The 27729-nt window shown below is 35.9% G+C and overlaps 2 protein-coding genes and 1 pseudogene across 4 annotated transcripts; 1 reads left to right on the plus strand and 2 right to left on the minus strand.

Moving 5' to 3' along the window:
• Window positions 1-243: 243 nt before the first annotated feature.
• Window positions 244-4694, minus strand: LOC145626330 (beta-glucosidase 42-like). The gene is made up of 13 exons (XM_081678758.1): window positions 4485-4694; window positions 4280-4346; window positions 4136-4194; window positions 3814-3889; window positions 3389-3463; window positions 3225-3312; window positions 2788-3001; window positions 2308-2423; window positions 1886-2100; window positions 1777-1811; window positions 1590-1692; window positions 1320-1428; window positions 244-680 (listed from the first exon to the last, which is right to left on the minus strand). The coding sequence occupies exons 1-13, from the start codon at window positions 4605-4607 to the stop codon at window positions 485-487; spliced, it is 1476 nt and encodes a 491-aa protein (XP_081534884.1). The 5' UTR covers window positions 4608-4694; the 3' UTR covers window positions 244-484.
• Window positions 4695-17644: 12950 nt separating this feature from the next.
• LOC145626331 (small ribosomal subunit protein mS80 (rPPR6)-like) lies at window positions 17645-20145 on the minus strand (annotated as a pseudogene). Its single transcript, XR_014110989.1, has 2 exons — window positions 18143-20145; window positions 17645-17896 (listed from the first exon to the last, which is right to left on the minus strand). The product of XR_014110989.1 is annotated as a small ribosomal subunit protein mS80 (rPPR6)-like (transcript).
• A 989-nt stretch (window positions 20146-21134) lies between these two features.
• LOC145626332 (V-type proton ATPase subunit H-like) lies at window positions 21135-27130 on the plus strand. Of its 2 annotated transcripts, none has more exons than XM_081678759.1 (12): window positions 21135-21218; window positions 21328-21394; window positions 22521-22646; window positions 22910-23012; window positions 23092-23164; window positions 24668-24733; window positions 24825-24942; window positions 25198-25392; window positions 25548-25673; window positions 25891-26016; window positions 26224-26403; window positions 26563-27130. In XM_081678759.1, the coding sequence occupies exons 2-12, from the start codon at window positions 21359-21361 to the stop codon at window positions 26809-26811; spliced, it is 1398 nt and encodes a 465-aa protein (XP_081534885.1). In that variant the 5' UTR covers window positions 21135-21218; window positions 21328-21358; the 3' UTR covers window positions 26812-27130. The 2 variants fall into 2 exon arrangements, with proteins under 2 accessions (XP_081534885.1, XP_081534886.1); XM_081678760.1 differs by having other exon boundaries at window positions 24831-24942.
• The last annotated feature ends 599 nt before the right edge of the window (window positions 27131-27729 follow it).

Below are 27729 nucleotides of genomic sequence, written 5' to 3' on the forward strand. Positions count from 1 at the left end.
GTTGATATTGCAGTAGTTTTTATACTTAAGACAACAATGTTAATGTAGATTTTACAACAATGTTAATGTTTCTGAGTATAGCTTGAAATATTTGCATTTTGTAAGGCAATTTATCTGAACTTTAGAAGTCATGGGAGTGTTGGACAATACATTGACCAACTTCATCATATATTGGCTGATCCATAAGTACTTTCAGAAGGAAATTTGGAGAAAAACATGTTGGATCATATAAGTTGGTAATAGTAAGCAATCCAAGTATAACCCTTGTTTTATTGGCAGGAAGTTCTAACAAAAACATATAAAAACACACCAAAGAAAACAAAGCCAAACTAAGGACCAAAAAAGAAGTATAACCAAATTTGCTGAATGTATATTGGTAGCCTTCACAAGTTCACAGCGCTAGTTAGAGAATGTTTAGGTTATAATCTGTAAGTTGTTATCTTGTAATACTCTGTTTTCAATGAGATCGAGGATACAATAAAAATCACTCTTCTTTACCATCTTTCCCCTTGTTGCCCTTCAAAAATCGCATCCACCAATATGCGGAGGATTTTGGATGCCGAGAAAGTCCATTCTTGTAGTCTACATAAACTAAACCGAACCGCTTGGTGTAACCTTGTTGCCATTCAAAGTTGTCCAACAAAGACCATGCAAAGTATCCTTTCACATTGACGCCATCCCTGTTGATCAATTATTAGTAGAAGACTAGAAGTACATGTAGCATATTTTATATAGAAAAACATAAAGAAGATGGCATTGAACATTTGAACGATATACTTAATATAAGTTTTCACACCAAGCTTTTCACGCATTACTTGGGGATAATCTCCAAAATATATTGGATCCAAACAAAATATAAATTATGTCTCATCAACAAAGGTCAAGGCTCATTCTCCTCAACTGATTTAACACTTCTACAAGTTTCAGTAAAAAATCTATCTTAAATAAATCAATTTAGTTTAGTACAGTTCAGTCTTAAACAGCAAAAAACTAAAAAAAAAAAAAAAAAAAAAAAAAAAACAATATAAGTCACTTTAGTTGAGCAAAAACCAGTCCAGTTAAATAAATCAGGTGAAAAGAACACACACAATACAACCAATCAACAAGTATTCTATGAGTAAGTAGGCAGCTAGAATACACCGATTTTAGAATCTCAATATGCCAATCATCAGTCATCAGTTCACCACAAACCACACAAGATGTATAACATGATTGATGAGGGAGAATAAGCAAGTGACATGTAAACTCCATCCATGACATAGGTGATTAAGGAACTAATCCCCATTAGAACATCTAATGCCTAAATTTAAGATGCTTACTTGATTGCTTCTGCAACACCAGCAACATAGCCCTTGAAGTAAGTGACTCTCAACTTGTCATCTAGCACCTCATGGAGCTCAGCCAAGTCATCGTTTTCATCATCCATACCTGCCACCATATAAATAGCTTCACAAGTTGATCTATTCACTATCCATGTGTTCTTCATTTCTTTCTATTTCTTCCTTAAGTTTGGGGAAGTGGTGGGGAGAAGGTTGGTTTAGCCAAATTATTGAATGACTAAATATAATCTTTCAAAGGAAGAACTATACCATTCTCAGTAACATAAATTGTAGGATTGTTGTATTTCTTTGCTACGTAAGTAAGAAGTTTCTTAAATCCCCAAGGAACTACATATAGCCAGGATGATGCAGCCTGCCAGTCAAGTGAATATAGAAAATCAGTAATGATACAAGTCACAGGAAAAAAAAAAACACTTCCAAAGGAGCTGAACAATACCTTCTCACCAATTGATTCACCCTCTTCCCATTCAGCTGGTTATGAAACAAGAAGACAGATAAGAACAGATAACAAATAAATAAAAGGGTCCTTAAGGATTCAGCATTACCAATTCTCTCCATCTCTTGTGCTGCGTAATATTCATGCCCTTCAGGATCAGCAGTTGAATGTGCTATGTACCTAGTAGTGTAGTGATTTATACCAAGGAAGTCTATGGAGTTCTGAAGCAAGTCTCTGTCTTCCTGAGAGAATATAGGAAGCCTCTCCCCAAGTTTTTTGCGCATTACTTGGGGATAGTCTCCATAATATATTGGATCCAAATACCTATGGAAAACAGGATATTAAATGATCAGTTCCTCCAACAAGAGGAAAGAGCATTAGTTCAGCTCTGCTCCAAGACTAGAAAAAAAATACAGGTCCATCAGTCAATCAAAGATTGACTCGAAGCTTGATAACCAAATATAACTGCATGAACATGTCAAAAAAAAAAAAAAAAAACAAACAAACTGCATGAAACAGGAAGTTAGATACCATCCTAGCTGGAAATCAAGGCGTCGTGCAGCAGCAATTTTGTCTTCAACACTCTCTGATGCTGCTTCAGCCCATTCACAATCTACCACCAACCCAATCTGTCCACCTTGCTTTTCCTGGATGGAGGGGGGAAAAGAAGGACAAAAGAATTGCATATCAGTAAAGGCCTGGGTAATAATGCATTAAAAAAGCCTCACCAAGAGCATTATTAATTGTTTTCAATAAAAAAAAAAAATCAGTCATGCTCATGGCCTCCTTCGAATCTCAATGATTAAGGTTTCCAGCTTATCTCAGTCATCAGGGCAATAACACAACCAGTTGATTAGTAAATGATGGGGTGACATCATTGAGATAAGTTGGAAGTGTTGGAAATCATTTTGGTTTCTTATGGAAGTCGACAGCAACAAATCAGCTATAGCTTCAAGCAATGCATTTCATACAGCTATTCATACTGTGGAGTCAATTTAGGAAAATTGATACCTGGTACTTGTCTTTATAGACTGAAGCAGCAGAACCATGGGCCAGGATTTGATGATGGGCTACCAAATATGAATCTTCGCATTTTCCAGGGGCAAATATCCCAATACCATAGGCGTTGATAGAAGTTTGAAGAGGCTCATTAAACGTAATCCAGTGTTTAACTCTATCCCCAAAATTTGCAAAGCAAGCTTCCGCATACATTGTAAAATATTTTCTGGTATTTGCCAGTTGTTGAAACCATATTAGACAACCTAGCGTGAGAACACCAATTCATCTTGGCAAAACTAAACAAGATAGCAGAAAATAATGTAATAAAAGCTAATACTCTTCTGTGGTTGGTTATTGAGTAATATGAATTCAGTTTCAAAGCATGGAGTTTCATTTTAGAGGCTCATTTGCTTCTACCCCTAACATTAAAGTTCATGAGAAGTACTCACACAATGTCCCTATTCATCCATCCTCCCATTGACTCTTGGAGATGTAAAGGAAGGTCCCAATGGTACAAAGTAACATAAGGTTGTATACCTGCAAATTGGCACATAACATCGTTTTCATTGCTCCATGATGTTAAACTATTTTAAGTAAAGTCAGGAATTTATACCTTTCTCGAGAAGAGTATTAATAAGATTGTTGTAGTAATTTATCCCTTCATCATTAACCTTAGTCCCGAGGCCGTCTGAAAGCATAGAAAAAAACCATTTCATGTGAGAACAATTGACACACTAAAAACTCCCCTCCGTGCAGTATTGATTGTCTTAACACAAGGCACAATATAACCAAAATTCCTTCACAATAGTTAGTTAAATTTGCAATTTCCCATTTTACACAATTTTAGTAAGTTTAAAACAAGAAATCCAATTACAAACTAGAGCTATTCTAAGAAATGCAACAACTTTTTTTCATACATACTTATATTTTAACACAATCATATAGGACTACTATTTCTAGACAGACAAAGTACTAACATAAAAATAGAAGATACTAGTAAAATGTAACACACCAAGTATATACTAGTAAAATTTGTACCGGGAAATATGCGGGACCATGAAATTGAGAACCGGTACGCTTCAAAACCCAATGTAGATATGAGTTCTACATCTTCCTGTTACCATGAGAACCAAACAATTAGGCTTATGTATAACCTATATTACTCGGACTCTTCATTTTGTACCAAAAACACGAAAGTTATTCATATAATAATTAACTCTAACACTTGGACACGTACCAATGTCTAACACCAATCGGAGATTCGGAGTAGCTTAGTATACATATTACATACATGTAAGATATAAACAAAAAGCAGAAGTTTTTTTTTTTCATAAAAATGTAACATTTAGAATCAACCAACCTTGTAACGATGGTATTGATCAACTGCTACATCACCATTACTTCCATCAACAATTTTTCCTAACCCAACAACAAAATACCAAATAAATCAAATCAATATATCTTATCCAAACATTAAAAAAAATCCCATCAAACTCATTATTACCTTCAATATGAGTAAAAGCATCCCAAATACTAGGACCTTTGTTACCCTCATTCCACCCTCCTTCAACCTATCATCCAACAACAAAACAATCAAAAATAGCTTAAATTTAGTGTGATAAAATTGAATTTTTTTGGTGGGTATTTTTCCCTCTTTCAGATTATCTAATCAAATGAATTCAAACAAATAAAATTGAACAAATAAATACCTGATAAGCAGAAGTTGCAACGCCAAACACAAAATCGGGAGGAAAATCAGTTCTAGTAACTTCTTTTTGAATCAAAGTAGACCCATTATTATTATCTTTGATAATACTGGGTTTCTTGGTCATTTTAATATCAGGGTTTTTGAGTTGAGATTTCAGAGAAAAATGGCAAGATTTCTCAGAAGTGTTGTGAAAAAGGAGAGAGAAATTAGTATATGGGAAAGTGCTAATTTTGGAGCAGCAGTGGTTTACTCCTATATACTCCATGTTTGCACCTACTATTTTTGCGGGGAATCTGGAAAGCTTGCTAAAATTGAAAATGTCATTTTTTTATTATTTTTTTTTATTATTATTTTAATATTTCCATTTTACTACCCGTTTCATATTATTTGCAACAATTTGATATAAAATAGAGAGGAAAAATGTCTAATTGTTGCAAATAATATGAAACGGAGGTAATACTAGCATGATTGCATCACTTTATAAATTGCGTACTCTTAGAGATAGAAAAAGTTTATTAAAGTAAGGTCATATTATTCCAGTTTAGTAAAAAATCAGTAACTCTAAGAAGACAATATAATAGACATTTAGTTCAGTAGAAAATAATAAGGTGAAGTGAACGGGGTCTTACTTAAACAAAAGTTATGTCTTTCATTTGAAATTTTCAATTTGTAAAAATAATACAACTAAAAAAACAGAGGTTAATGTTATACTTAACCCTTAAGACTACATATAAAAAGATAAAAATGGAAAAAACAAAAGAAAAAAAATAATATTCCACATCATAATACATTAATTTGCGCATAATTTTGTCATAAATTTCTAAATTAACACGGAATATCAAATTATAAATGATATTAAAGAGCTACATAGTCTGTATAACATTACCTTATTTTTTATTCAAAAGTTATACAAGGATGGAATTTATTGACCTATGATTTGATGTTTTGGTCAAACTGAAATTTGATCATATATTTACATTAATGTATAATAATAATTAAATTGTTATATTCGTGATCATATACGTAATTGATGTTTGAAAGATTGTAATATTTTATTTTTCTATCAACGTGTAATTTATGGAGTAGAATATTTGGTTATTAAGAGTAAACATAACATTAGAAATATTGATTGATTCCCCTCAAAAAAAAAAAATATTGATTGATTTGATCTAATCTAATACGGAGTATCTAAATCATTTTAGTCTAATTTCTAATTTTTGACAAGATAAATACTTGTAATAAACTTTCTACTCTGTATGAGAAGAGATACAAAGTCAAGACGGATGATGATGTCTCCAATTTTAGTGACTTCTTTTCGAATCAAAAGCAACGTGATAGTAAAATTAATCCTAGTATATTATTTTTTTGATAAAAAATTTATGGATAATGTTAATATATCTGGTAATGGTAAAATTAATACGTAGTATGTAGTACGGAGTTATTATAGTAACAGACCACTCCCAAAATCATATCCTAATATTTACTTTGAGGCTCTTGCATGAACTGAAACAAATTATGAACCGAGTATTTCAAATCGAGACGAGTGACCCGCAAGATAGATTAATCGACCCACAAGTTTACGATAACTTTGGGTCTGCACTTGGCTCCCCATTAGCTAGGCTGATCTTATGATTATGCTTGATAGGAAACCCACTCGGCTTAGCTCCCAACAAACTTACATTACTTTAGAAATAATAATGTCGAGAGTATACTTTCGTTGACACAAAAAACGATCCGGTTAATTAGAACACTTCTATACCCAAAAAATATTTCAAAGAATTTCGTCTTAAAACAAGCACTGAGGTAAGGTTTGAAAGTATATCAAGAGATATCATTCCACTTCAACATCTCAAATATAACATTAAAGATTGTCCATAAGAATTATAAACTTTTAATAGAAAGAATTCCCTTTTATGTAAATATGTATAGATTATCAAATAATCTCTTCAACCATGAAATTTTCAGTTATCAATACATATCATATGATGAACATGTGACATGATCATGGGATTTGGATTTAGTTGGGCAAAAAGAACATGGATGGGGCCTTTTATGGGCACTTGAAATATTCAGTTTTATACATTTCAGAAAGTTGTATAAAGTGATGTGTAATTACTAATTGTCTAATTAGTCCATGTTACGTGTTACTTATATAGGTGGTTTGATTGTCCTAATTTAAAGTACTCTTTTCTCATCAACAATAAATTAACATTATGTACAAAGTTAGCTTGTAGTATTCCCCCACCTCGAATTATAATTCTAAGGTACTTTTCATGCTTTCTAAGACACTCGTTTGATTGGCAATATCTACTCTATATAATTACAATTAATGCTACTTTCATTGTCTGATCTTTGAATGATTGTGGTTAAAGTAACTCAATTATGAGGTATAGTTGTGTAGATACCTTCACCGATTTCTCTTGTGCAACCCCCCAATTAACTCTTTTATCCATCAATAATTAATGTATTTTGTATTTATTTTAGAGAAAGTATGATCAACACTTGAGCTATCAATTCGGGTAAATGGGTCGGTTTTGGTCGGGTAAGAGCGGGTCGGATCAACTCAGGTCGGGTCAATTTGGATTAATAGCATAACCTATGCGGGTCGGGTTTGGGTTGGGTCATGCTTGAGTCGGGTCACGCTTGAGTCGGGTCACGTCGGGTCTTATTTCTTATCGAGTTTGGGTTGGGTTTAGGTCGAGTTAATAACAGGTCGAGTTACATTCGGATCGGGTGAACAATAGGTCGGGTTTAATTCAGATTTTCACAGGTTAAAACGGGTTAGGGTAATTCTCGGGTTTGAGTTGGGTTCAGTTCAAGTCGATAATTTGCGGGTTATAATCAGGTCGAGTCATTTTCAAGTCGGGTCATTCTCGGGTTTAAGTCGGGTTCGATTCAAGTCAATAATTTGCGGGTTATAATCAGGTTGGGTCATTTCCAAGTCGGGTCATTATCGAATTCAAGTCGAGTTATGTTCAAGTCGAGTTATGTTCAAGTCAATAATTTGCAGGTTACAATCAGGTCGGGTCATTTCCAAGTCTGGTCGTATTCGGATTCAACTAACTATAAATAAATAATTATATTTTTTATCAAGCTAATTATTTCCTTTAACTATAATATTTATGACAATATACTAGGGAAATATAGTCTATAATTTAGGAAGATAATTATCTCCTTTGACCATACAACAAATATATACTATATTTAACTCTTAAATTTGAGGATGATGCTCCTTTTCTTTTGCTGGCCTGGACCGACTTGGTCTCCCTATACAAAATGCTTTAATCAACAATAATAAGGTGGTCTAAATTGCAATTAAGGTGATTTGAAATCGGATCAGGAATAATTTGGGTTGAATTTAGGCCGGGTCAATAACAAGTCATGTTAATTTCGAGTCGAGTAAGTAACAGATCGGGTTGAATTTTTGGGTCGGGTAAGCGATAGGCCTGGTAAAATTCGAGTCAGGTCAATAACAAGTCAGGTTTAATTTGGGTCAGGTCAATAATAAGTCGGGTTGTTGCTTTCGGGTCGGGTTTGTAACAGGTTGGGTTAAATTCGGGTCGGGTTAGGAACGGGTCGGGTTGAATTCAGCTCAGGTTAGTAACAAGTCATGTTAATTTCGGGTTTTGACGGGTTAAAACGGGTTTGGGTCAATTTCGGTTCAACTCGGGTTCGGAGCAAGTTAATTAAATTGGCCGTTGTAAACCGATAAATCGGTGCAAGTTGTAAACTGGTAAATTGGCCGTTTAAAGACGAATTGGATGGTTCCACCCACCTAATTGGACTCTCGGAGGGTATTAAAGACCATGTAAACATTTCAGCAATTTTTATTTCGGGCAAAAATAAGTCAAAAAATTCAAAAATTGAAGGCTAATATCCACCTTTTTGAGAAATTTTAGAGTCTTTGAGGCCCGGTGTCTAAAAGTCTTGAAATTCAAGGGAATACATCTCGAAGTCATATAATGTCATTTGGAACCATATGTAATCATTATTTGTTGTCATAAATGTTCGTGGTAGGCTTGAGTTAATTAAATCAGTGCAAGTTGTAAACCAATAAATTGGATGTTTAAAGGCAAATTAGATGGTTCCGCCCACCCAATTGGACTCTCGGAGGGTATTAGAGACCATGTTAAACATTTTGGCTATTTTTATTTTCGGGTGAAAAAAGTCAAAAATTTCCAAAATTGAAGTCTAATAATATCCATGCTTTTTGAGTAATTTTGAAGGTTTCGGGGCCCGGTGACGAAAAAGGCTTGACATTTTTTTGGATACATCTCGGGGTCATATAATGTCGTTTGGAACCATATATGATCATTATATATTGTCATAAATGTTCGTGGTAGGCTTAAATCAGTGAAGTCGTTGCAAATTGTAAATCGGTAAATTGGTCGTTTAAAGGCAAATTGGACGGTTCCACCCACCCAATTGGACTTCCAGAGGGTATTAAGGACCATGGTAGACATTTTTGCAACTTTTATTTCCTAGCGAAAAAAGTCAAAAAATTCCAAAATTGAAGTCTAATATACAAATTTTTTGAGAAATTTCGAAGGTTTTGGGCCCGGTGTCGAAAAGACTTGAGATTTTAGGGAATACATTTCGGGGTCATATAATGTCGTTTGGAACCATATATGATCATTATTTGTTGTCATAAATGTTCATTGTAGGCCTGAGTTAATGAATCGGTGCAAGTTGTAAACCGGTAACTCGGCTGTTTAAAGGCAATTGGATGGTTGAACCTAGCCAGGTGGACTTCCGGAGGGTATTAGGGACCATTGTATTGTAAAAATTACGGAAATTTTTATTTTTGGGTGAAATAAGACAAAAAATTCCAAAATCGAAGTCTAATATCCACGCATTTTGCAAAGATTTGGAGATTCCGAGGCCTGGTGTCAAAAAGTGTTGAAATTCTAGGGGATAAATCTCAGGGTCATATAATGCCGTTTGGAACCATATATGATCATTATATGTTGTCTTAAATGTTCGTGGTAGGCTTGAGTTAATAAAATCAGTGCAAATTGTAAATCGGTAATTTGGCCGTTTAAAGGCAAATTGGATGGTTCAACCCACCTAATTGGACTCCCAAAGGATATTAGGAACCATGGTAAACATTTCGTCAATTTTTATTTTCGGGCAAAAAAAAGTCAAAAAATTCCAAAATTAAAGTCTAATATCCACGTTTTTTGAGTAATTTTGGAGGTTTCGGGGCTCAGTGTTGAAAAGTCTTGAAATTTTAGAGAATACATTTTGGGGTCATGTAATGTCATTTGGAACCATATATGATCATTATTTGTTGTCATAAGTTTTCGTGGTAGGCTTGAGTGTGAAATCGGTGCAAGTTGTAAACCGGTAAATTGGACGTTTAAAGGCAAATTGGATAGTTCAACCCACCCAATTGGACTCTCGGAGAGTATTAGGGACCATGGTAAACATTTCGACGATTTTTATTTCCGGGCAAAAATAAGTCTAAAAATTCCAAAATTGAAGGCTATCCATGCTTTCTAAGAAATTTTGGAAGTTTCGGGGACCAGTGTCGAAAAGATTTGAGATTTTAGAACATACATCTCGGGTTCATATAATGTCGTTTGGAACCATATATGATCATTATATGTTGTCTTAAATGTTCTTGGGAAGCTTGAGTTAATGAAGTCAATGCAAGTTGTAAATCGGTAAATTGGTCGTTTAAAGACGAATTGGATGGTTCCACCCACCCAATTGGATTCCCGGGGGGTATTAGAGACCATGGAAAACATTTCGACAATTTTTATTTCCGGACGAAAAAAGTCAAAAATTTCGAAAATTGAAGGCTAATATCCACGCTTTTTGAGAAATTTAGAAGGTTTCGGGCCCGGTGTCGAAAAGACTTGAGATTTTAGGAAATACATCTCGGGGTCATATAATGTCGTTTGGAAACATATGTGATAATTATTTGTTGTCATAAATGTTCTTTATAGGCTTGATTTTATGAAATCGGTGGAAGATGTAAAACGATAAATTGGCCTTTTAAAGGCAAATTGGATGGTTCCACGGACCCAATTAGACTCCCAGAAGTTATTAGGCACCATGATAAACATTTCGGCAATTTTTACTTTCAAACGAAAAAAGTCAAAAAATTCTAAAATTGAACACTAATATCCACCTTTTATAAGAAATTTTGAAGTTTTCGCGGCCCGGTGTCTTGAAGTCTCGAAATTCTGGGGAATATATCTAAGGGTTATATAATGTCGTTTGGAACCATATATGATAATTATTTGTTGTCATAAATGTTCGTGGTAGGCTAAAGTTAATGAAATCAGTGCAAGTTGTAAACCGGTAAATTGGTCGTTTAAAGGCAAATTTGATGGTTCCACCCACCCAATTGGGCTTCCGGAGGGTATTAAAGACCATGGTAAACATTTCGGCAATTTTTATTTCCAGGCGAAAAAAAGTCAAAATATTCCAAAATTGAAGTCTAATATCCACGCATTTTGCGAAATTTTAGAGGTTTCAGGGCCTGGTGTCAAAAGGTCTTGAAATTCCAGGGAATAAATCTCAGGGTCATATAATGCCATTTGGAATCATATATGATCATTATATGTTGTCTTAAATGTTCGTGGTAGGCTTGAGTTAATGAAATCAATGCAAATTGTAAATCGGTAAATTGGTCGTTGGGCAAGTTGGATGGTTCATCCCACTTAATTGGACTCACAGAGGATATTAGGAACCATGGTAAACATTTCGGCAATTTTTATTTTCGAGCGAAAAAAAATAAAAAAATTCCAAAATTGATGTCTAATATCCACACTTTTTGAGTAATTTTGGAGGTTTCGGAGCCCGGTGTTGAAAAGTATTGAAATTTTAGAGAATACATTTTGGGGTCAAATAATGTCATTTGAGACCATATATGATCCTTTTTAGTTGTCATAAGTTTCCGTGGTAGGCTTGAGTTAATGAAATCGGTGCAAGTTGTAAACCGGTAAATTGGTCATTTAAAAGCAAATTGGATAGTTCAACCCACCCAATTGGACTCTCGGAGGATGTTAGGGAGCATGGTAAACATTTCGGCAACTTTTATTTTCTGCCGAAAAAAGTCAAAAAAATCCAGAATTTAAGGCTAATATCCACGCTTTTTGAGAAATTTAGAAGGTTTCGGGCCCGGTGTCGAAAAGACTTGAGATTTTAGGGAATATATCTCAAGGTCATATAATGTGATTTGGAACCATATATGATAGTTATTTGTTGTCATAAATGTTAGGGGTAGGCTTGAGTTATGAAATCGGTGTAACTTGTGTAGCCGGTAAATTGGTCGTTTAAAGGCAAATTGGATGGTTCCACCCACCCAATTGGATTATCGGAGGGTATTAGGGACTATGGTAAACATTTCGCCAATTTTTATTTTCGGGCGAAAAAAAGTCAAAAAATTCAAAAATTTAAGGCTAATATCCACGCTTTTAGAAAAACTTTTGAGGTTTCGGGGCCCGATGTCGAATAGCTTTTAAATTTTAAGGGACACATCTCGGGGTCATATAATACTATTTTAAACCATAAATTATCACTATATGTTCTCATAAATGTTGATGGTAGACTTGAATTAATGAAATCGATGCAAGTTGTAAACCGATAAATTCGCCATTGAAAAGCAAATTGGATGGTTTCAACCATCGAATTGGACTATCAAAGGATATTAGGGACCAAGGTAAGCGTTACGACAATTTTAAATTACAAGCGAAAAAAAGTTAAAAAATTTCATAATTTAAGGATAATATCCACGCTTTTTGAGAAATTTTGGAGGTTTCGAGGCCCGGTGTCGAAAATCCTTGAGATTTTATGGATTACATCTCAGGATCGTAGAATGTCGTTTAGAACCATATATAATCATTATATGTTGTCTTAAATGTTCGTGGTAGGCTTGAGGTAATGAAATCGGTGCAAGTTGTAAACCTGTAAATTGGCCGTTTAAAGGTAAATTGGATGGTTCCACCAACCAATTGAACTCCCGGAGGGTATTAGGGATCATGGTAAATCTTTCGCCAATTTTTATTTACGGGCAAAAAAAAGTTAAAAAATTCCAAAATTAAAGGTTAATATCCACACTTTTTGAGAAATTTTAAGAGTTTCGAGGCCCTTTGTCGAAAAGGGTCATATAATGTTGTTTGGTACCATATATGATCATTATAATGTTGTCATAAATGTTCGTGGTAAACTTGAGTTAATGAAATCATTGCAAGATGTAAACCGGTATATTGGCCGTTTAAAAGCAAATTGGATGATTCCACCCACCCAATTGGACTACCAAAGGGCATTAGGGACCATGGTAAACATTTCAGCAATTTTTATTTTCAGGCGAAAAAAGTCAAAAAATTCAAAATTGAAGGCTAATATCCACGCTTTTTTAGAAATTTTGGAGATTTCGGGGCCCGGTGTCGAAAAACCTTGAGATTTTAGGGGATATATCTCGGGGTCATATAATTTCGTTTGAAACCATTTATGCTCATTATATGTTGTCATAAATGTTTGTGGTAAACTTGAATTAATGAAATCAGCGCAAGTTGTAAACTGGTAAATTGGCTGTTTTAAGGCAAATTGGATGGTTCCATCCACCCAATTGGACTCCTGAAGGGTATTAGGGAACATGGTAAACATTTTAGCTATTTTTATTTACGGGTGAAAAAAAGTCATAAAAATCCAAAATTGAAGACATTTCCATGCATTTTGCGAAATTTTAAAGGTTTCGGGGCTCGGTGTCGAAAAGTCTTGAAACTCTAGGGAATACATATTGGGATCATATAATGCCGTTTGGAACCATATATGATCATTATATGTTGTCATAAATGTTCGTGGCAGGTTTGAATTAATGCAATCGGTGCAAGTTGTAAACCGATAAATTGGCCATTTTAAGGCAAATTGGATGGTTCTACCCACCAATCGGACTCCTAGAGGGTATTAGGGACCATGATAAAAATTTCGGTAATTTTTATTTTTGGACGAAAAAAAACTTAAAATTACAAAATTGAAGACTAATATCCACGCATTTTGCGAAATTTTAAAGGTTTCGGGGCTCGGTGTCGAAAATTCTTAAAATTCTAGGGAATACATATCGGGATCATATAATGCCGTTTGGAACCATATATGATCATTATATGTTGTCATAAATGTTCGTGGCAGGTTTGAGTTAATGAAATCGGTGCAAGATGTACACCGGTATATTGGCCGTTTAAAAGCAAATTGGATGATTCCACCCACCCAATTGGACTCCCAGACGGCATTAGGGACCATGGTAAACATTTCGGCAATTTTTATTTTCGGGCAAAAAAAATCAAAAAATTCAATATTGAAGGCTAATATCCACGCTTTTTTAGAAATTTTGGAGATTTCGGGGCCCAGTGTTGAAAAGGCTTGAGATGTTAGGAGATATATCGCGGGGTCATATAATGTCGTTTGGAACCATATATGATCATTATACGTTGTCATAATTGTTCGTGGTAGGATTGAAGTAATGAAATCACTGCAAGTTGTAAATCCGTAAATTGGATGTTTAAAGGCAAATTGGATGGTTCCTCCCACCCAATTGGACTCTCAAAGGGTATTAGGGACCATGGTAAACATTTCGGCAATTTTTATTTTCAGGCGAAAAAAGTCAAAAAAATTCCAAAATTGAAAACTAATATCCACACTTTTTGAGAAATTTTGGAGGTTTCGAGGCCCAGTGTCGAAAAGGCTTGAGATCGTAGGATATATATCTCGGGGTCATATAATGTCTTTTGGATCTATATATGATCATTATATGTTGTCATAAATGTTTATGGTATGATTGAGTTAATGAAATCGGTGCAAGTTGTAAATCGGTAAATTGGTCGTTTAAAGGCAAATTGGATGGTTCCACCCACCCAATTGGACTCCCAGAGGATATTAGGGACCATGGTAAACATTTCGGCAATTTTTAATTTCGGGCGAAAAAATGTCAAAAAATTCCAAAATTGAAGACTAATATCCACACTTTTTGAGAAATTTTGGAGGTTTCAAGGTCTGGTATCGAAAAGTCTTGAAATTCTAGGGGATATATCTCGGGGGCGTATAACGCCGTTTGGAACCATATATGATCATTATTTGTTGCTATAAAGTTCGTGGTAGGCTTGAGTTAATGAAATCGGTGCAAGTTGTGAATCGGTAAATTGGTTGTTGAAAGGCAAATTGGATGGTTTCACCTAGCCAGTTGGACTCCCGGAGGTTATTAAGGACCATGATAAACATTTCGGCAATTTTATTTCCGGGTGAAAAAAAGTCAAAAAAAATTCCAAAATTGAAGGCTAATATCCACCCTTTTTTAGAAATTTTGGAGGTTTTGGGTAGAGTTGTCAATTCGGATAAACGGGTCGGGTTTAGGTCGGTAAGAGTGGGTCGGGTCAACTCGGGTCAAGTCAATTCAGATTAATTCCATAACCACGCGGGTCGGGTTTGGGTTGGGTCATGCTTGATTCGGGTCACGTCGGGTCATACTTCTTATCGGGTTTGGGTCGGGTTAATAATAGGTCGGGTTACATTCGGGTCGGGTGAACAATATGTCGGGTTTAATTCAGGTTTTCACGGGTTAGGGTAATTCTCTGGTTTTAATCGGGTTCGGTTCAAGTCAATAATTTACGGGTTAGAATCATGTCGGGTCAATTCTGGGGTTTGGTTCAAGTCAATAATTTGCGAGTTTTAGTCAGGTTGGGTCATTTTCAAGTTGGGTTCGGTTCAAGTCAATAATTTGCGGGTGATAATCACGCTGGGTCATTTCCAAGTTGGGTCATTCCCGGATTCAAGTCGGGTTATATACAAGTCAATAATTTGCAGGTTACAATCAGGTCGGGTCATTTCCAAGTCAGGTCATATTCGGGTTTAACTTACTATAAATAGATAAATACCATTTTATCAAGCTAATTATTTCCTTTGACCATAATATATATGGCACTATAATAGGGAAATATAGTCTATATATAATTTAGGAAGATAATTATCTCCTTTGACCATACAACAAATATATACTATATTTAATTCTTAAATTCGAGGATGATGCTCTTTTCTTTTGCTGGCTTGGACCGACTTGGTCTCTCCAGACAAAATACTTTGATCAACAATAATAAGGTGGTCTAATTGCATTTAAGGTGATTTGAATTGGGTCGGGAACAATTTGGGTTGAATTTAGGTAGGGTCAATAACAAGTCGTGTTGATTTCGAGTCGGGTTAGTAACAGATCGGGTTGAATTTTTTGGTCGGGTTAGTAATAGATCTGGTAAAATTCGGGTCGGGTCAATAACAAGTCGGGTTGAATTTTGGTCAGGTTAATTTCAAGTCGAGTTGATTTCGGGTCTGGTTTGTAACAGATTGGGTTAAATTCGGATCGGGTTAGGAACGGGTCGGGTTGAATTCAGGTTAGGTTAGTAACAAGTCGGGTTAAATTCGGGTTTTGACGGGTTAAAATGTGTTTGGATCAATTTCAGTTCAAGTCGGGTTCTGTTCAGATAAATAAGGGTTACATTCGGGTCGGGTCATCTCCAGGTCAGTTCATGTTCGGGTTCGGGTCTTACATACTCGGGTCTAGGTTTGATTTCAGGTCGGGTTTGGGTCACCATTTTTTCGGGTTCAGATGGTTCAGTAAATAATTGGGTTTAAGTCGGTATTTCGAGTCGGGTCAATTTTTGACAGCTCTAATCAAAGCATGTAAACTTTGATTGTAACATGTCAAATAATTAGAGATGAGACATGAGATCGTTTCGGGTATGTGTTCTGTTACAATCGCCAAAGATTGGAGAATATACGTTCTGTTGATAATGAAATTCATGAACTTGGGGATGGACTACTCAGTTTCGTAAACTAGAACTTTCCTTCTAGTAAAAGAATACAAATGTTTAAGCAACCACCATTACTCATTGAGCTATTGACTCGTCGTTATTGATACATCACCCATTGCCCAGCTCAAGAAAAACGAGGGTGGGATTGGGGGGGATCTGGAAGTTCAATGCATTTCTTTTGCTAATACAGGGCAATGGTGCTATTAACAAGTCTCAGAGGTCTGAGATTTACAGTTCCGGAATTTGTCAGGAGTCTCCTAAAAATGTAAAGATTTACCTTGCAGTGTGTTAGATTGCCGATCACAAAGGGAAGAGGTAGGGCAGGGGAAGACAAGACTAAGCGAGACAGGTACTGCAGCAAAATAGAGAATGGTTCCTTCAACTCACTTCTCCTCCTCATTTCATAAGCAAATAATCAATATATTTACCTCCCTTTAGCTTGGAATATGTGGGGAGGTTGTTTCCAAAAGCGTGCCTCGATTCTGAAGGTAAAGGTTGAAGTTTGGAAGATCTGCCTGATCTGCTCAAAGGCTTATGTTGTGGCTGAGGGGCAATCATGATAACAAGCTAATATTTTCAGAACTTTCATCTGATTACATATGTACTCTGACCAAGAGTTCAAGACCCACAAATCACAAGCAGTCTTCCAGTAATATTTTCTGAACATATTCCACACAAGTGGAAAAACAAAAGGATTTTATGATTGAACACAGCTACACCACCACTGACCCGACAAGGGTGCAAGTGGTTCCCAAATCATTTCCGGGGAAACAAAAAACTTTTCTAGTGTACATACAGAATATCCCAAACAGAAGCAACTCAAGCAACAGATCTAAAGCAAACAAAATATAAAAAGAAAATCAATAGAGTTCACTCCCTACAGTCCCTAGTGTAGCTTGAAACAATGTCTCCCACCTCAATTTTTTCCTCGCCTTCCTTAATTAACACTATGCATGGTGAATTCTAAACGTCTAAGAGCTACTTGTGAGATTTCTGTAAATATTAATCCATAGGGGTTCTACATGCTAGCACAAAATAAGATACTTTACACATCAAGCACAATCTTATACCCTCTCCTTCAAAGCATATTTCTATAAACGTTTTATAAGAGGTGAATCAAGCCACACATTCTGCCTCAAAAGCAAATAAATGTTATAGAGCAAGAAGGGAGAAAAGTGGTTAAGCCCATCTCAGCAAGAGAGTTTGGCATCGCTCAGCCTCCGGTTCCCCTACCCTAAGACCAATCAGACCTAAGGCTGGATCGTTGGCCACCCCCTCCCATTAAATATATATTCCTTCAAAACAAAAATTGGAGCAATAAAACCTGGAGTGTCTGTGTGGAAGGCAGCCATGATACTAGCAAGGCAATAACCTGCTTGATCAAAAATAATGTACTTCAAAGCAAAAGAAATGGGATGATTACAGAGTTTAAATTAAATACCTCTACTACTACTGTCCAATCCTCAAACAAAGGCTGGCGAAAAATCCTCAAAGATATATCCACCCATGCACCCTTAGACAAAAGAGAAACAATTAAAAGCCACAACCTTAGCTTCCATTGATAAGGAAATCATACATAGAGTAAAAGACGTGATTATTTTGCTACCTGGAAAAAAAAAAGAGCAAAGTTTCTATTAATGTTTTCATAACAGTTTTGTGCATAATTATATAAGCACTAACTTCCTAATAGTTCCAACTATCACAAACAAAATGGCACAGCCAGCCAAATGAAAGAAGATGTACTAATTGATTAACAGTTTTGGAATCGATGCCCATCCAGATTAATACCTAAGAGCTCCAAAATTTGATAACCAAATGGGAATGAAAAGAATAAAACAAAAAGAAATATTACCACAAGAAAAGGAACAAAGCAGCTTCAGCCACTTCATGTTACAACATTGATTATGGTCCACTAACAATCTTTGGTTTGGCATGATCATCTTTAGATCCAACTGCCTCTTGCTCCAACTCTTTAACTGCACTTATAAGACCTCGCATAATACCAGGTAGATACAAACCTTTCTCTTTCATTTCTTCCAGAAGCTTCTCTGCTGATTTCCAATCTAAAGCCTTCAAACAAAGTGATTGGATTAACTTATTGTACTCATCTACATTAGGCTTAACGGCTCAACCCCAGAGTCCTTCATCTCACTCAGAGCTTCATAGCCCTGTCAAATTCTCCAAGGTTGCAATATTCTCGAATGAGCGAAAGGAAAGTAGCTGGGCAGAGCTTGCAATGTTTTCTTTTGGCCATTGATAAGACTTCGCGAGCTTCTTCCATCATACGATTCATACCACCCTTTGCGTAACCACTAATTATGACACTATAGTATAGACATCAGGTTTCAGTCCCCTAGTCTCCATAAGTTTCAGTAACCTCTTGGCATCTTCCATATCTCCAGCTTTGGAAAGAGAGTTAATGATAATATTTAAGATCGCATTCCCAGGAGGTGGACCTTTTTCCATCATCTCAGCAAACAACTTCTTAGCACCCTCAATGTCATTTTTCCTACACAAACCGCAGATGACCCATGAGAACGGATTGATAGCATGTTTACAAACTTCATCAGAAAAATCAACCAGCATCTCCTGTGCTAAGTTCACAGTTTCATCCACCTTCAACAGACAACTTATCAAAAAATTAACTGCCTTCAGAGAAGGATACTTTTTATCCTTCTTTGCAGCAAGATATACAACATGGACCTCCTTGGACTTGTATCCTTTTCATAAGAATGATATGATCTCACCAACCATCTTACTCTCTGGAAGCATTCCAGCATCGAGCATTTTCTGAACAACTAATGTAGCCCAGTCATAGAATGACCTCTTGCAAAGCGCCTCAATCATAAGATACTAACTGTCTACATTCAGTACGCAGCCAAATTCCTCAAACTCCCCAAATGCCTCATATGCAGCCTTTCCCTTACCCAATTTTGAAAACGCTGATATCAATTGATTTAGCATTTCAGCATTAACACCACCACGGCACCACGCACTCTCTTTCACCATTTCCTTCACCAAATCCCACAAAGCATAAACATCTTTCCTCTTGGGTTCAGAATCATTTCAAATAGCACGGAGCCACAGACAAGTCTACTTAACAACAATGTATTACCTTTAAATTCATTTCGACTCGAAACCCATTTGTAAAACCTAATCAGATGGTCCCCAAGAATTAGCAATTTTTCGAGCACTCCCACCACAAACTCCTCATTCAACTTCAAATGCATACTATCAAGATTTCAAGGCTAGACTCTAAAGACCCATCTACAGTATTTAGAAGCAAAGACAATACATTTTCCAATTGTAAGATCAACCCCAGTAATTTCCTCACAAACCCCTACTAATGCCTGATCATTTAACCCAATACCACTCATATGGGCATCATTATTTTCATCAAAATTAGGGTTCAATTCAAGTTCTCGAGAAGAACTATCATGGGTATCATCACAAAACCCCACCATTTTCCAATTCAACTTCCTCAAAAGAAGTAGAATCATGATTCTAAGTTCCAATTTCACTTATAGAAGAAGAATGAGATAAAAACCTCTGACTCTGATATGAAAACTTGCCGGAATTCTCGATAACCGTAAAATGTGATGAAATCAAGGGTTTATGGAATACCTGAGATGGTGGGGTTTGGGTAGAAGAACTCAATTTTCGCCCAAAACTTCTGGTGAACGAAGATCTTGATACTATGGAGCTCCACATATTTTCTCTCTCCTCTTTCGCTCAATTTCTGTGAGCTTGTACTATGCAACGAGGTTGAACCATCAGAGTAGGATTTTTGGGAGTAGTCCAGCGTTGGCTGTGTAATTCAATGTCGCAACTTGCCGTTTCCTTCGGCAGTGTAAGTGTAAGGGCATTAAGGAATTTAAGGCCTCTAATCCGAGTAAGAGATAGCTCAAGTGAGGCATTTTACACTCCTTGTGAGTAAATATTACTGTCGCGTTACTTTTCACAATTTTTCCTCTAAATCTCTATTTCAATGTGATTGTAAGTTAATTACGATAAGGAGATGTTAAATTGAGATGTTTATAAAAAGTTAGGTTTTGTTTGTATTCAACCTCGAAATATTTGATTCTAATTTGCTTTATGTATGAGTTTTATTCGAGTATGTGATCATTAGCTTACCATGATTCATGAAATAGTCTAATAAATTGGCCATGTTCATGTTGGCCCAATATCAGATTAACTCAAGCGAGTTTTGATTATGATCACATGTGATATCATCGTCGTGTACAAATACAAAGTCACTACAACTAAAGAGATTTAGGTTCAAAGTTCAAACCATGCAAGTTAAGATTAGGTTGTAGAGAATCTGATAATGTATTTAGGCCAAAGATTGAAAAACAAATGGTAGCCAAGATGGACCCAATTATGGATCAAATTATTCATCGATACTTGGGACAGGAAATCTTAATGTTTGCTTATGCCCCCATGCTTCATGAAACATTTGTAGGGGTAAAATGATTATTTAACTCTATATACTACATATTTGATTTCAGAATAACAAATGAGAGGGAGAGAAAGATAATTTCAAATGTGTGTGAGTGTAAAATTACAACTAACAAATTAAAGCGTGAAAATAAATATAAAAAAAAAAAATCATTTTGAATATCGTTATAAACATCGCGTTTCTATCTATGTGCTACACGTCTACTCGACTAACAAGATGTTACGTGACTACACTTTTTTAAAAGCTACTCTGTAGTCCGTACTAGAATTTGTTATTAGCCATAGGAAAAAGGGGATAAGGGCATAGTTGGAAATTACACGAGCAGTAGTTAGTAATTGTTGGCGGTGTTTAGCAATTCACAAGAAAAAAACAAAGATTTAATCATACAAGTATCGCCACGAAAGCACGACGACACTCTGGTATCCTTCCTCCATATCCCTTTCTCTCTCTTCTCTTCCATCTTCCCCTGGTGAGCGATCTACTCTCAATCTATCTTTCTCTTTCTTCCCTCAATCATCTCATCTTCTTCATGCTCTGTTAAATTGAGATTAACCCTTTTTTCTAATTTGTATTTTTAGTATTTGAAGTTGGAAATTCAGCACCCAATCAATGACGATCGATCATGCCGAACTCACCACTGACCAGGTTTATTTTTCTTAAAATTTTTGAAATACCCTCTTTCAAATTTTCCTGAATCATTGATTTGTTGACTTTGGTTCATCTTTTTCTTGATTTTGGTACTAATTGGTTTGATTGGTTATTGTTTTGATCTTAATTTTTAGTTTATTGATTTCAATTTGTATGGGTTATCTTCACAATATTTGATTTTTTAATTAATTAACGTCTAAGATTCAATTTTTATGATGGGATTTTCAATTTTTGTTGGGTTACTTGATCTGAATCGAATTTGATTGTTAGTGATAATGTTGCTGCAATTTCCGGGAATTCTTAGTAAATGGTGTCAATTTCTTGCTTTGGTAAAATTAGGAAGTTACCAATGAATTAGCAGTTTGTCATTGTTTTGATGGGGCTAATTTTTGTCTCAGTCAATCCACATTACAGTTTTCGGGCAAAATCCGGGTAAAATGCAATAGATGAACGCCTTAAGTTGTACTCTAGAAATTGCTTTGAGCGGTTGGAAACTCTAGCATTGCTTGTACAATGGTTCTTAATAGATATGATATTTGGTCTGTGTGTGTGTGTTGTGGGGGGGGGGGGGGGGGGGGGGGGGTCTGTGGTCCGAGAGCATTCGATTCGACTAGTGAACACTTCAAAGCTGTCTAGCAATGCTGACTACCATATTCGATTCGACTAGTGAATACTTTAAAGCTGTCTAGCAATGCTGACTACCATATTAGTGTTGTGGCAACAGAAATATGTTGTTGATGGAAAATTTTCTACCTTTTGATGCTCGGGCTATTATTGATGCTTGTAAGGAATTGCATTGTGTTTTTCATTTTGTATTAATGATGCCCTTAAAGATTATGGTTAGATTAACCACATTGAGTCAAGCCATTTGATTGCATACTATCTATTGCCAAAAAAGAAAGCCTGAGGTAGTTTTGGTTTATTAATTGTACTACTTGTTGATCTTGTGTTAAGCTGTACATGGATGTTCTTTAAAGATGAACACGAGAACTTTAAATCCTTTGGTTTCCTGGCACCATGTATATTTGTGCTTGATTTGTAATTCATTATATGTGATCTATTATGTTGGTGTGAAGTGTGAAATAATTATGTTTTCGTATATTTTTCCTTGTCTTTTTCAAAGGTTCTCAAAAGGGATATTCCATGGGAGACATACATGACAACGAAGTTGATTACTGGGACAGCCCTCCAACTTCTAAGGCGTTATGATAAAAAACCAGAGAACCAGAGAGCTTCTTTGCTGGATGATGTAATGTTTTATTTTGCTTCTTAGAAATTGTTGGCTTTTCAAGAAATTTTATTTTGGTGTTATCTGTCATGACCTACCCTGTTTTTCTATTGAATAATTGTGTTTCAGTAGAGAAGGGACATGCCCAGTAAATTACCATCAAAATTAATCTTTCTGATACTGAAACCAGTAATATGGCTTTTGGACAAGAACATGGTTTTGCATTGTGATGTCTTCAGCTAATGGGTATATATAATTCTAATTTCTGGCTGTACTTTTAACAGGATGGTCCATCTTATGTTCGGGTTTTTGTGAGCATTCTGCGCGATATTCACAAAGAAGAGACAGTGGAATATGTACTTTCTTTAATTGATGAAATGCTCGCTGGTAAATGCTTGAGACTTTAAGCCATCTGCGTTTGTATAACTTACTATAGACTAATTTTCTGTTTTCCCCCCTTCTGCAGCAAACCCAAAAAGAGCTCGGCTGTTTCATGATAAATCACTTGCAAGTGAGGATATCTATGAACCATTTTTAAGGCAAGTATATGAAAAAAAAATTGCTGGTCCATTTCTTTCCTCACCCTGTACAAACAAATAGGAGTTTGATCCTTGTTGGTTGTCACTTAATGTAGAATTGCATCCTCATTGAGCTAGTAATCTTTATTGATGGTTTTGTTGAGAAGATTAAATATCAGTTTTCTGTTAATGATACAGCATCATCTAATTATGGTTGAATTTTAACTAAGTAGATTTGGAATTCCCGGTTCGACCAGTAGATATAAATGTGTAATGGTTGGTTTGAGTCCTGGTGAGGGCAGTGTATGACTAGGGACTTAAGAGATCTCATATTGAAACCAGGAGTGCATGGTTGAATGTGAGTGGTTCATGTTGTGGCCATGTGATAATGAATGTGACCTATGTGCTTGAAGTGGCTATATTTTAGTGATGAACAGGCTGTGGGTTATGACAAAAGACAATTGAAAATGTTTGGAGCATGTTGGACGGAAATTGGCCTACTCCCGGGGCGGGCGGGGGGTTTGTTACAATGGTAGCACATTATAAGGTTATACTTTATGTATGAGAAGCTTGTGAAGGAAGATGGATAGTTGTTTACAGGGGAGAGAGGGAATCTAATTTGTGTATAAATATTGGACTGTAAACTGAGACAGTCATTCAACTTTTGCATTTTGGAGGGAACAAACTCGATGAAAAGCTTTGTTTTTGTTTTTGTTTTTGCATTTTGGAGGGAACAAACCCTATCAAAAGCTTGTTGATTGTAACAACTTTCGTTGTTCAATCATAGCTCCACCTTCTACTTTTCTTAATTACGTCTTGTTAAATATTCAGTTCTTAACTGAATCTATGGAACCGTCATAAATTCATGGATTTTTCTTCTATGCTGCTACTACTAAGATTTAAGGGCTGCTACTATGAGGGAATTGTTTTATGTGGTGATCAATTGGTAGAGTTCATGGAATTCTTGAGGTGATAGTGCCGTTTAAAAGGTTCAATTAAATTTCTCGTATAAAAATTGTGCTCACCTTTTAGCTTGTTAACATTTGCGACTCTCTTGACTGCCTTGGAGCTAGGAAACCCCATATTCCGAGAATGATATTTTTGTTGGCTTTTAAAGTTACGAGAAGAGTAGAAAGGGTAGCATCTGAAATCAGACTCTGAACTGGTTGGGTTGTCTTAAAGCTGAGTTTGCTTACATTTGGACCTTTGCCATACCTTGCTTGTGATAGATTCATACTAGATTTTATTGTTTATGAATGAAAGAGTAGCAATTATAATGAAGCTAGTTTCTATTACCATACTGTTATCTGAATGCTTCCAGTGAAGGCACCTAGGTTGAGAGTGAACCAAGGGTTAAATGTCAAGCCACTATTATAGAGGTGCTTAGCCTTACCTTTGCAATTGTAGTGAGACTATTGCCACTCTGCACATTCTATTATTGGTTTATACTTTGCAATTTTCATTCCAAAGTCTCCTTTTCTTTGTCAGATTTCTGCTTTAACATTCTTGTATGAATTCTTCCAGATTGCTATGGAAAGGAAAATGGTTCATACAAGAAAAGAGTTGCAAGATACTTGCATTGATTGTTAGGTACTGAAATATAATCTGTTTGGTAATAATTGGTTTGTGGCTACATGACTTTCTTGTTGTACCAGTAAGTAATTTTGCCTGATCATTCTAGTGCTAGACCTAAAACTCAGTACAGTGGAGCTATGAATGGTGAGGCCTCGGATTCCAAAAGCAAATTGACCACCATAGATGATGTCTTAAAAGGATTGGTGGAGTGGCTTTGCACACAGGTTCGATCATTTTAATAAAAATAATTATCTTCTTGCATATCTGTTTGCTTTAATATGACTTCATGCATCTGGACAAAATTGTTGATGTAGTCTCAATCTGTTTGTAGCGTGTTTGTCATTTTTTTTAAATTTTAAACAATGCTAAATGTATCTACTTTAGTCAGCTTAGTCCTATATAGTATTCAAAATCTAGTGAGATCGATGCTCAAGATTTGTCTTAGTGAATAGCAACTTGGCTTATCAATATTTTTGCAGCTAAGGAATCCTTCTCATCCTGTTCGTGGTATCCCTACTGCTGTGAACTGCCTTGCTACTTTATTGAAAGAACCTTTGGTCAGATCGTCATTTGTTCAAGCAGATGGAGTAAAGCTACTTATTCCATTTATTAATCCGGTAGCCAATCCATCTACACCCTTAACATCCTCACAGTCCACTCAACAATCCATGCAGGTAATGCTTTCATTATTTCTGTAAGAACTAAGTATATCCTTCCTGTCAGTGCATCAAATCTCCTCCATTCATTTTTGCTTATGGCAACTTATGAGTGCACATTTATATATTTCTTCACATTCTTATGTGGATGGTTTTTCCTTTTACATCAACAGCTCCTTTATGAAACCTGTCTCTGTATCTGGCTATTGTCGTTCTATGAACCTGCAATTGAGTACTTGGCTACTTCCAGATGCCTGCCCCGGATGACAGAGGTTGTCAAGAGTTCTACAAAGGAGAAGGTAATATTTAGCGCTTTTAAGTTTTTTTTAATGGAGGATTTACCAAGGACATGCTATCTTGTTGGCTTAATTGGTTAATCTCGTGATTTTGTAAAGTCAGTCTTGCAAATAGCGAACACATCTTATATCTCTGCTTTTGTAATGTATTGGTTTATATATGTATGCATTGTACTATTAAATATCAATTATGTGAGATGTATGTTTGTATTTCTGGCAGGTTGTTAGGGTTATTGTCATGACTTTCAAGAATCTGCTTCCAAAAGGGACATTTGGCCCTCAGATGGTGGACCTTGGGTTGCCTCAGATTGTCCAAAACTTGAAAGCTCAAGCTTGGGGTGATGAGGTGAATATTTTAGCATATTTTTACAATGGCTGACAAGAAATACTCAAAGTGTGCACCCTCTTATGCATCTATCTCTACGGAATTTACTGTGATACTTGCCTTATTCATTAGGAACATTACAGTTTTGCAATTTTTCTTTTAGATTCATGACTTTCCTTTTCACGAATACTCATGATTTGCTGTTCTTTATCCTTAATTTACTTTCAGGACCTTGTGGAGGCTTTGAATCAACTAGATGAAGGCCTGAAGGACAATGTCAAATTATTGAGTTCATTTGATAAGTATAAACAGGAAGTACTTCTTGGCCATCTTGACTGGTCCCCAGTTCACAAAGACGCTTTCTTCTGGCGGGAGAATATCAAGAACTTTGAGGAAAATGATTTCCAGGTGAATTTCTCTTTTCCTGCTGTTAGTCTGATCGATATTGCACACTATATCTATATTTGAAACCTCTTTTCAACTTCGTTCAATAATGTACCTCATTGATCGACTAATACTCAACTTAGCTATTGACATCTTGGTTTTTGCATTGCTTCATGGATGCAGATCTTGAGAGTTCTCATCACTATTTTGGACTCCTCCAATGACCCAAGATCCCTTGCTGTGGCTTGCTTTGATCTCTCACAGTTTATTCAACATCACCCATCCGGGAGATTTATTGTCAATGATCTCAAGGCTAAGGAGCGGGTGATGAAGTTAATGAATCATGAAAACGCTGAGGTTACCAAGAATGCTTTACTCTGCATCCAAAGGCTTTTCTTGGGAGCCAAGTATGCAAGCTTTTTGCAAGTTTGAAATGTATTTATCCGAAGAAATTATGCAGATATCAGCATGCTTAGGCGGATTCACTATTTCATTAGATATTTATGATATGTTTAAATGATTGATTGTTGTTCAATATCCCCTAATAAACAGTATGCGTGTCAGCTCGTTGAGGCTCGCAGTATGGCATAGACGAACAAATGAGGCCCCTATAGATGGGTGTTTTTTTTTTTTCCCTCTGCGGCAAGGTTTTGCGCATGTAATTTTACCTTTTTGTAGGCTGGATATATTGTTTCATAATTCTCATGCACAGCCTAAACAAAAATAAAGCTTAGTTCTTTTGTTCTTTGCACATTATGTATTTTTCAGCAATTGAGTGTCCTACTTGGTGCAGACTCTTTATTTTACAGTATCAGACTGGTATTTATAATCTTTGCTTTTGTTTTAGGATTTAAGATGTTGGAAAGAAGGGACTTTCTTTTGTTTTTATCTTTAATATACTTCATATGATGGATCGGATCGGATTTGATATGATCTACTAAACTTAAAGCATGATTAAGGAAAATAGATCACATCTTCGGATACAAGGAAAATAGAGCTCTATTATATTTGTGAAACTTGCAACAATACAAAGTATATGATTAAGCGACACTAACATAGTTGCATTTTAGCGTACAATTCCCATAAATAAATCTTCTCTTTTATTAACTTGTAAGGCTGTAATCCCATATATTGTAGCAAGACAGGATATGAATAACATTTATTTGCCCTTGCTTGAAATAAGTGATGGGGAAGAGAGAAATTACACTCATAAAATCAGTTATGGACTCTTTATGGCACTGTATCATATTGCGGCTGAAACAATGGCATAAAGACAGTCGATAACCGATTCTACAGCGCATATGTATACAACTTTATGCTAAGAGGGGGCTGAACAGTAGCATGCCGTGT

The sequence above is a fragment of the Chenopodium album genome, chromosome 4 (genome assembly GCF_948465745.1).
Source record: "Chenopodium album chromosome 4, dcCheAlbu1.1, whole genome shotgun sequence".
NCBI lineage: Eukaryota > Viridiplantae > Streptophyta > Magnoliopsida > Caryophyllales > Amaranthaceae > Chenopodium > Chenopodium album.

Coding starts and splice junctions, on each gene's coding strand:
- LOC145626330 (XM_081678758.1), bottom strand. CDS start 4,607: ATGACCAAGAAACCCAGTATTATCAAAGATAATAATAATGGGTCTACT. Junction 3,313..3,388: donor TAATACTCTTCTCGAGAAAG/GTATAAATTCCT, acceptor GCCAATTTGCAG/GTATACAACCTTATGTTACT. Junction 3,002..3,224: donor TGGATGAATAGGGACATTGT/GTGAGTACTTCT, acceptor GGCAAATACCAG/AAAATATTTTACAATGTATG.
- LOC145626332 (XM_081678759.1), top strand. CDS start 21,359: ATGACGATCGATCATGCCGAACTCACCACTGACCAG. Junction 21,395..22,520: donor CCGAACTCACCACTGACCAG/GTTTATTTTTCT, acceptor TCTTTTTCAAAG/GTTCTCAAAAGGGATATTCC. Junction 24,734..24,824: donor ATACTTGCATTGATTGTTAG/GTACTGAAATAT, acceptor TGATCATTCTAG/TGCTAGACCTAAAACTCAGT.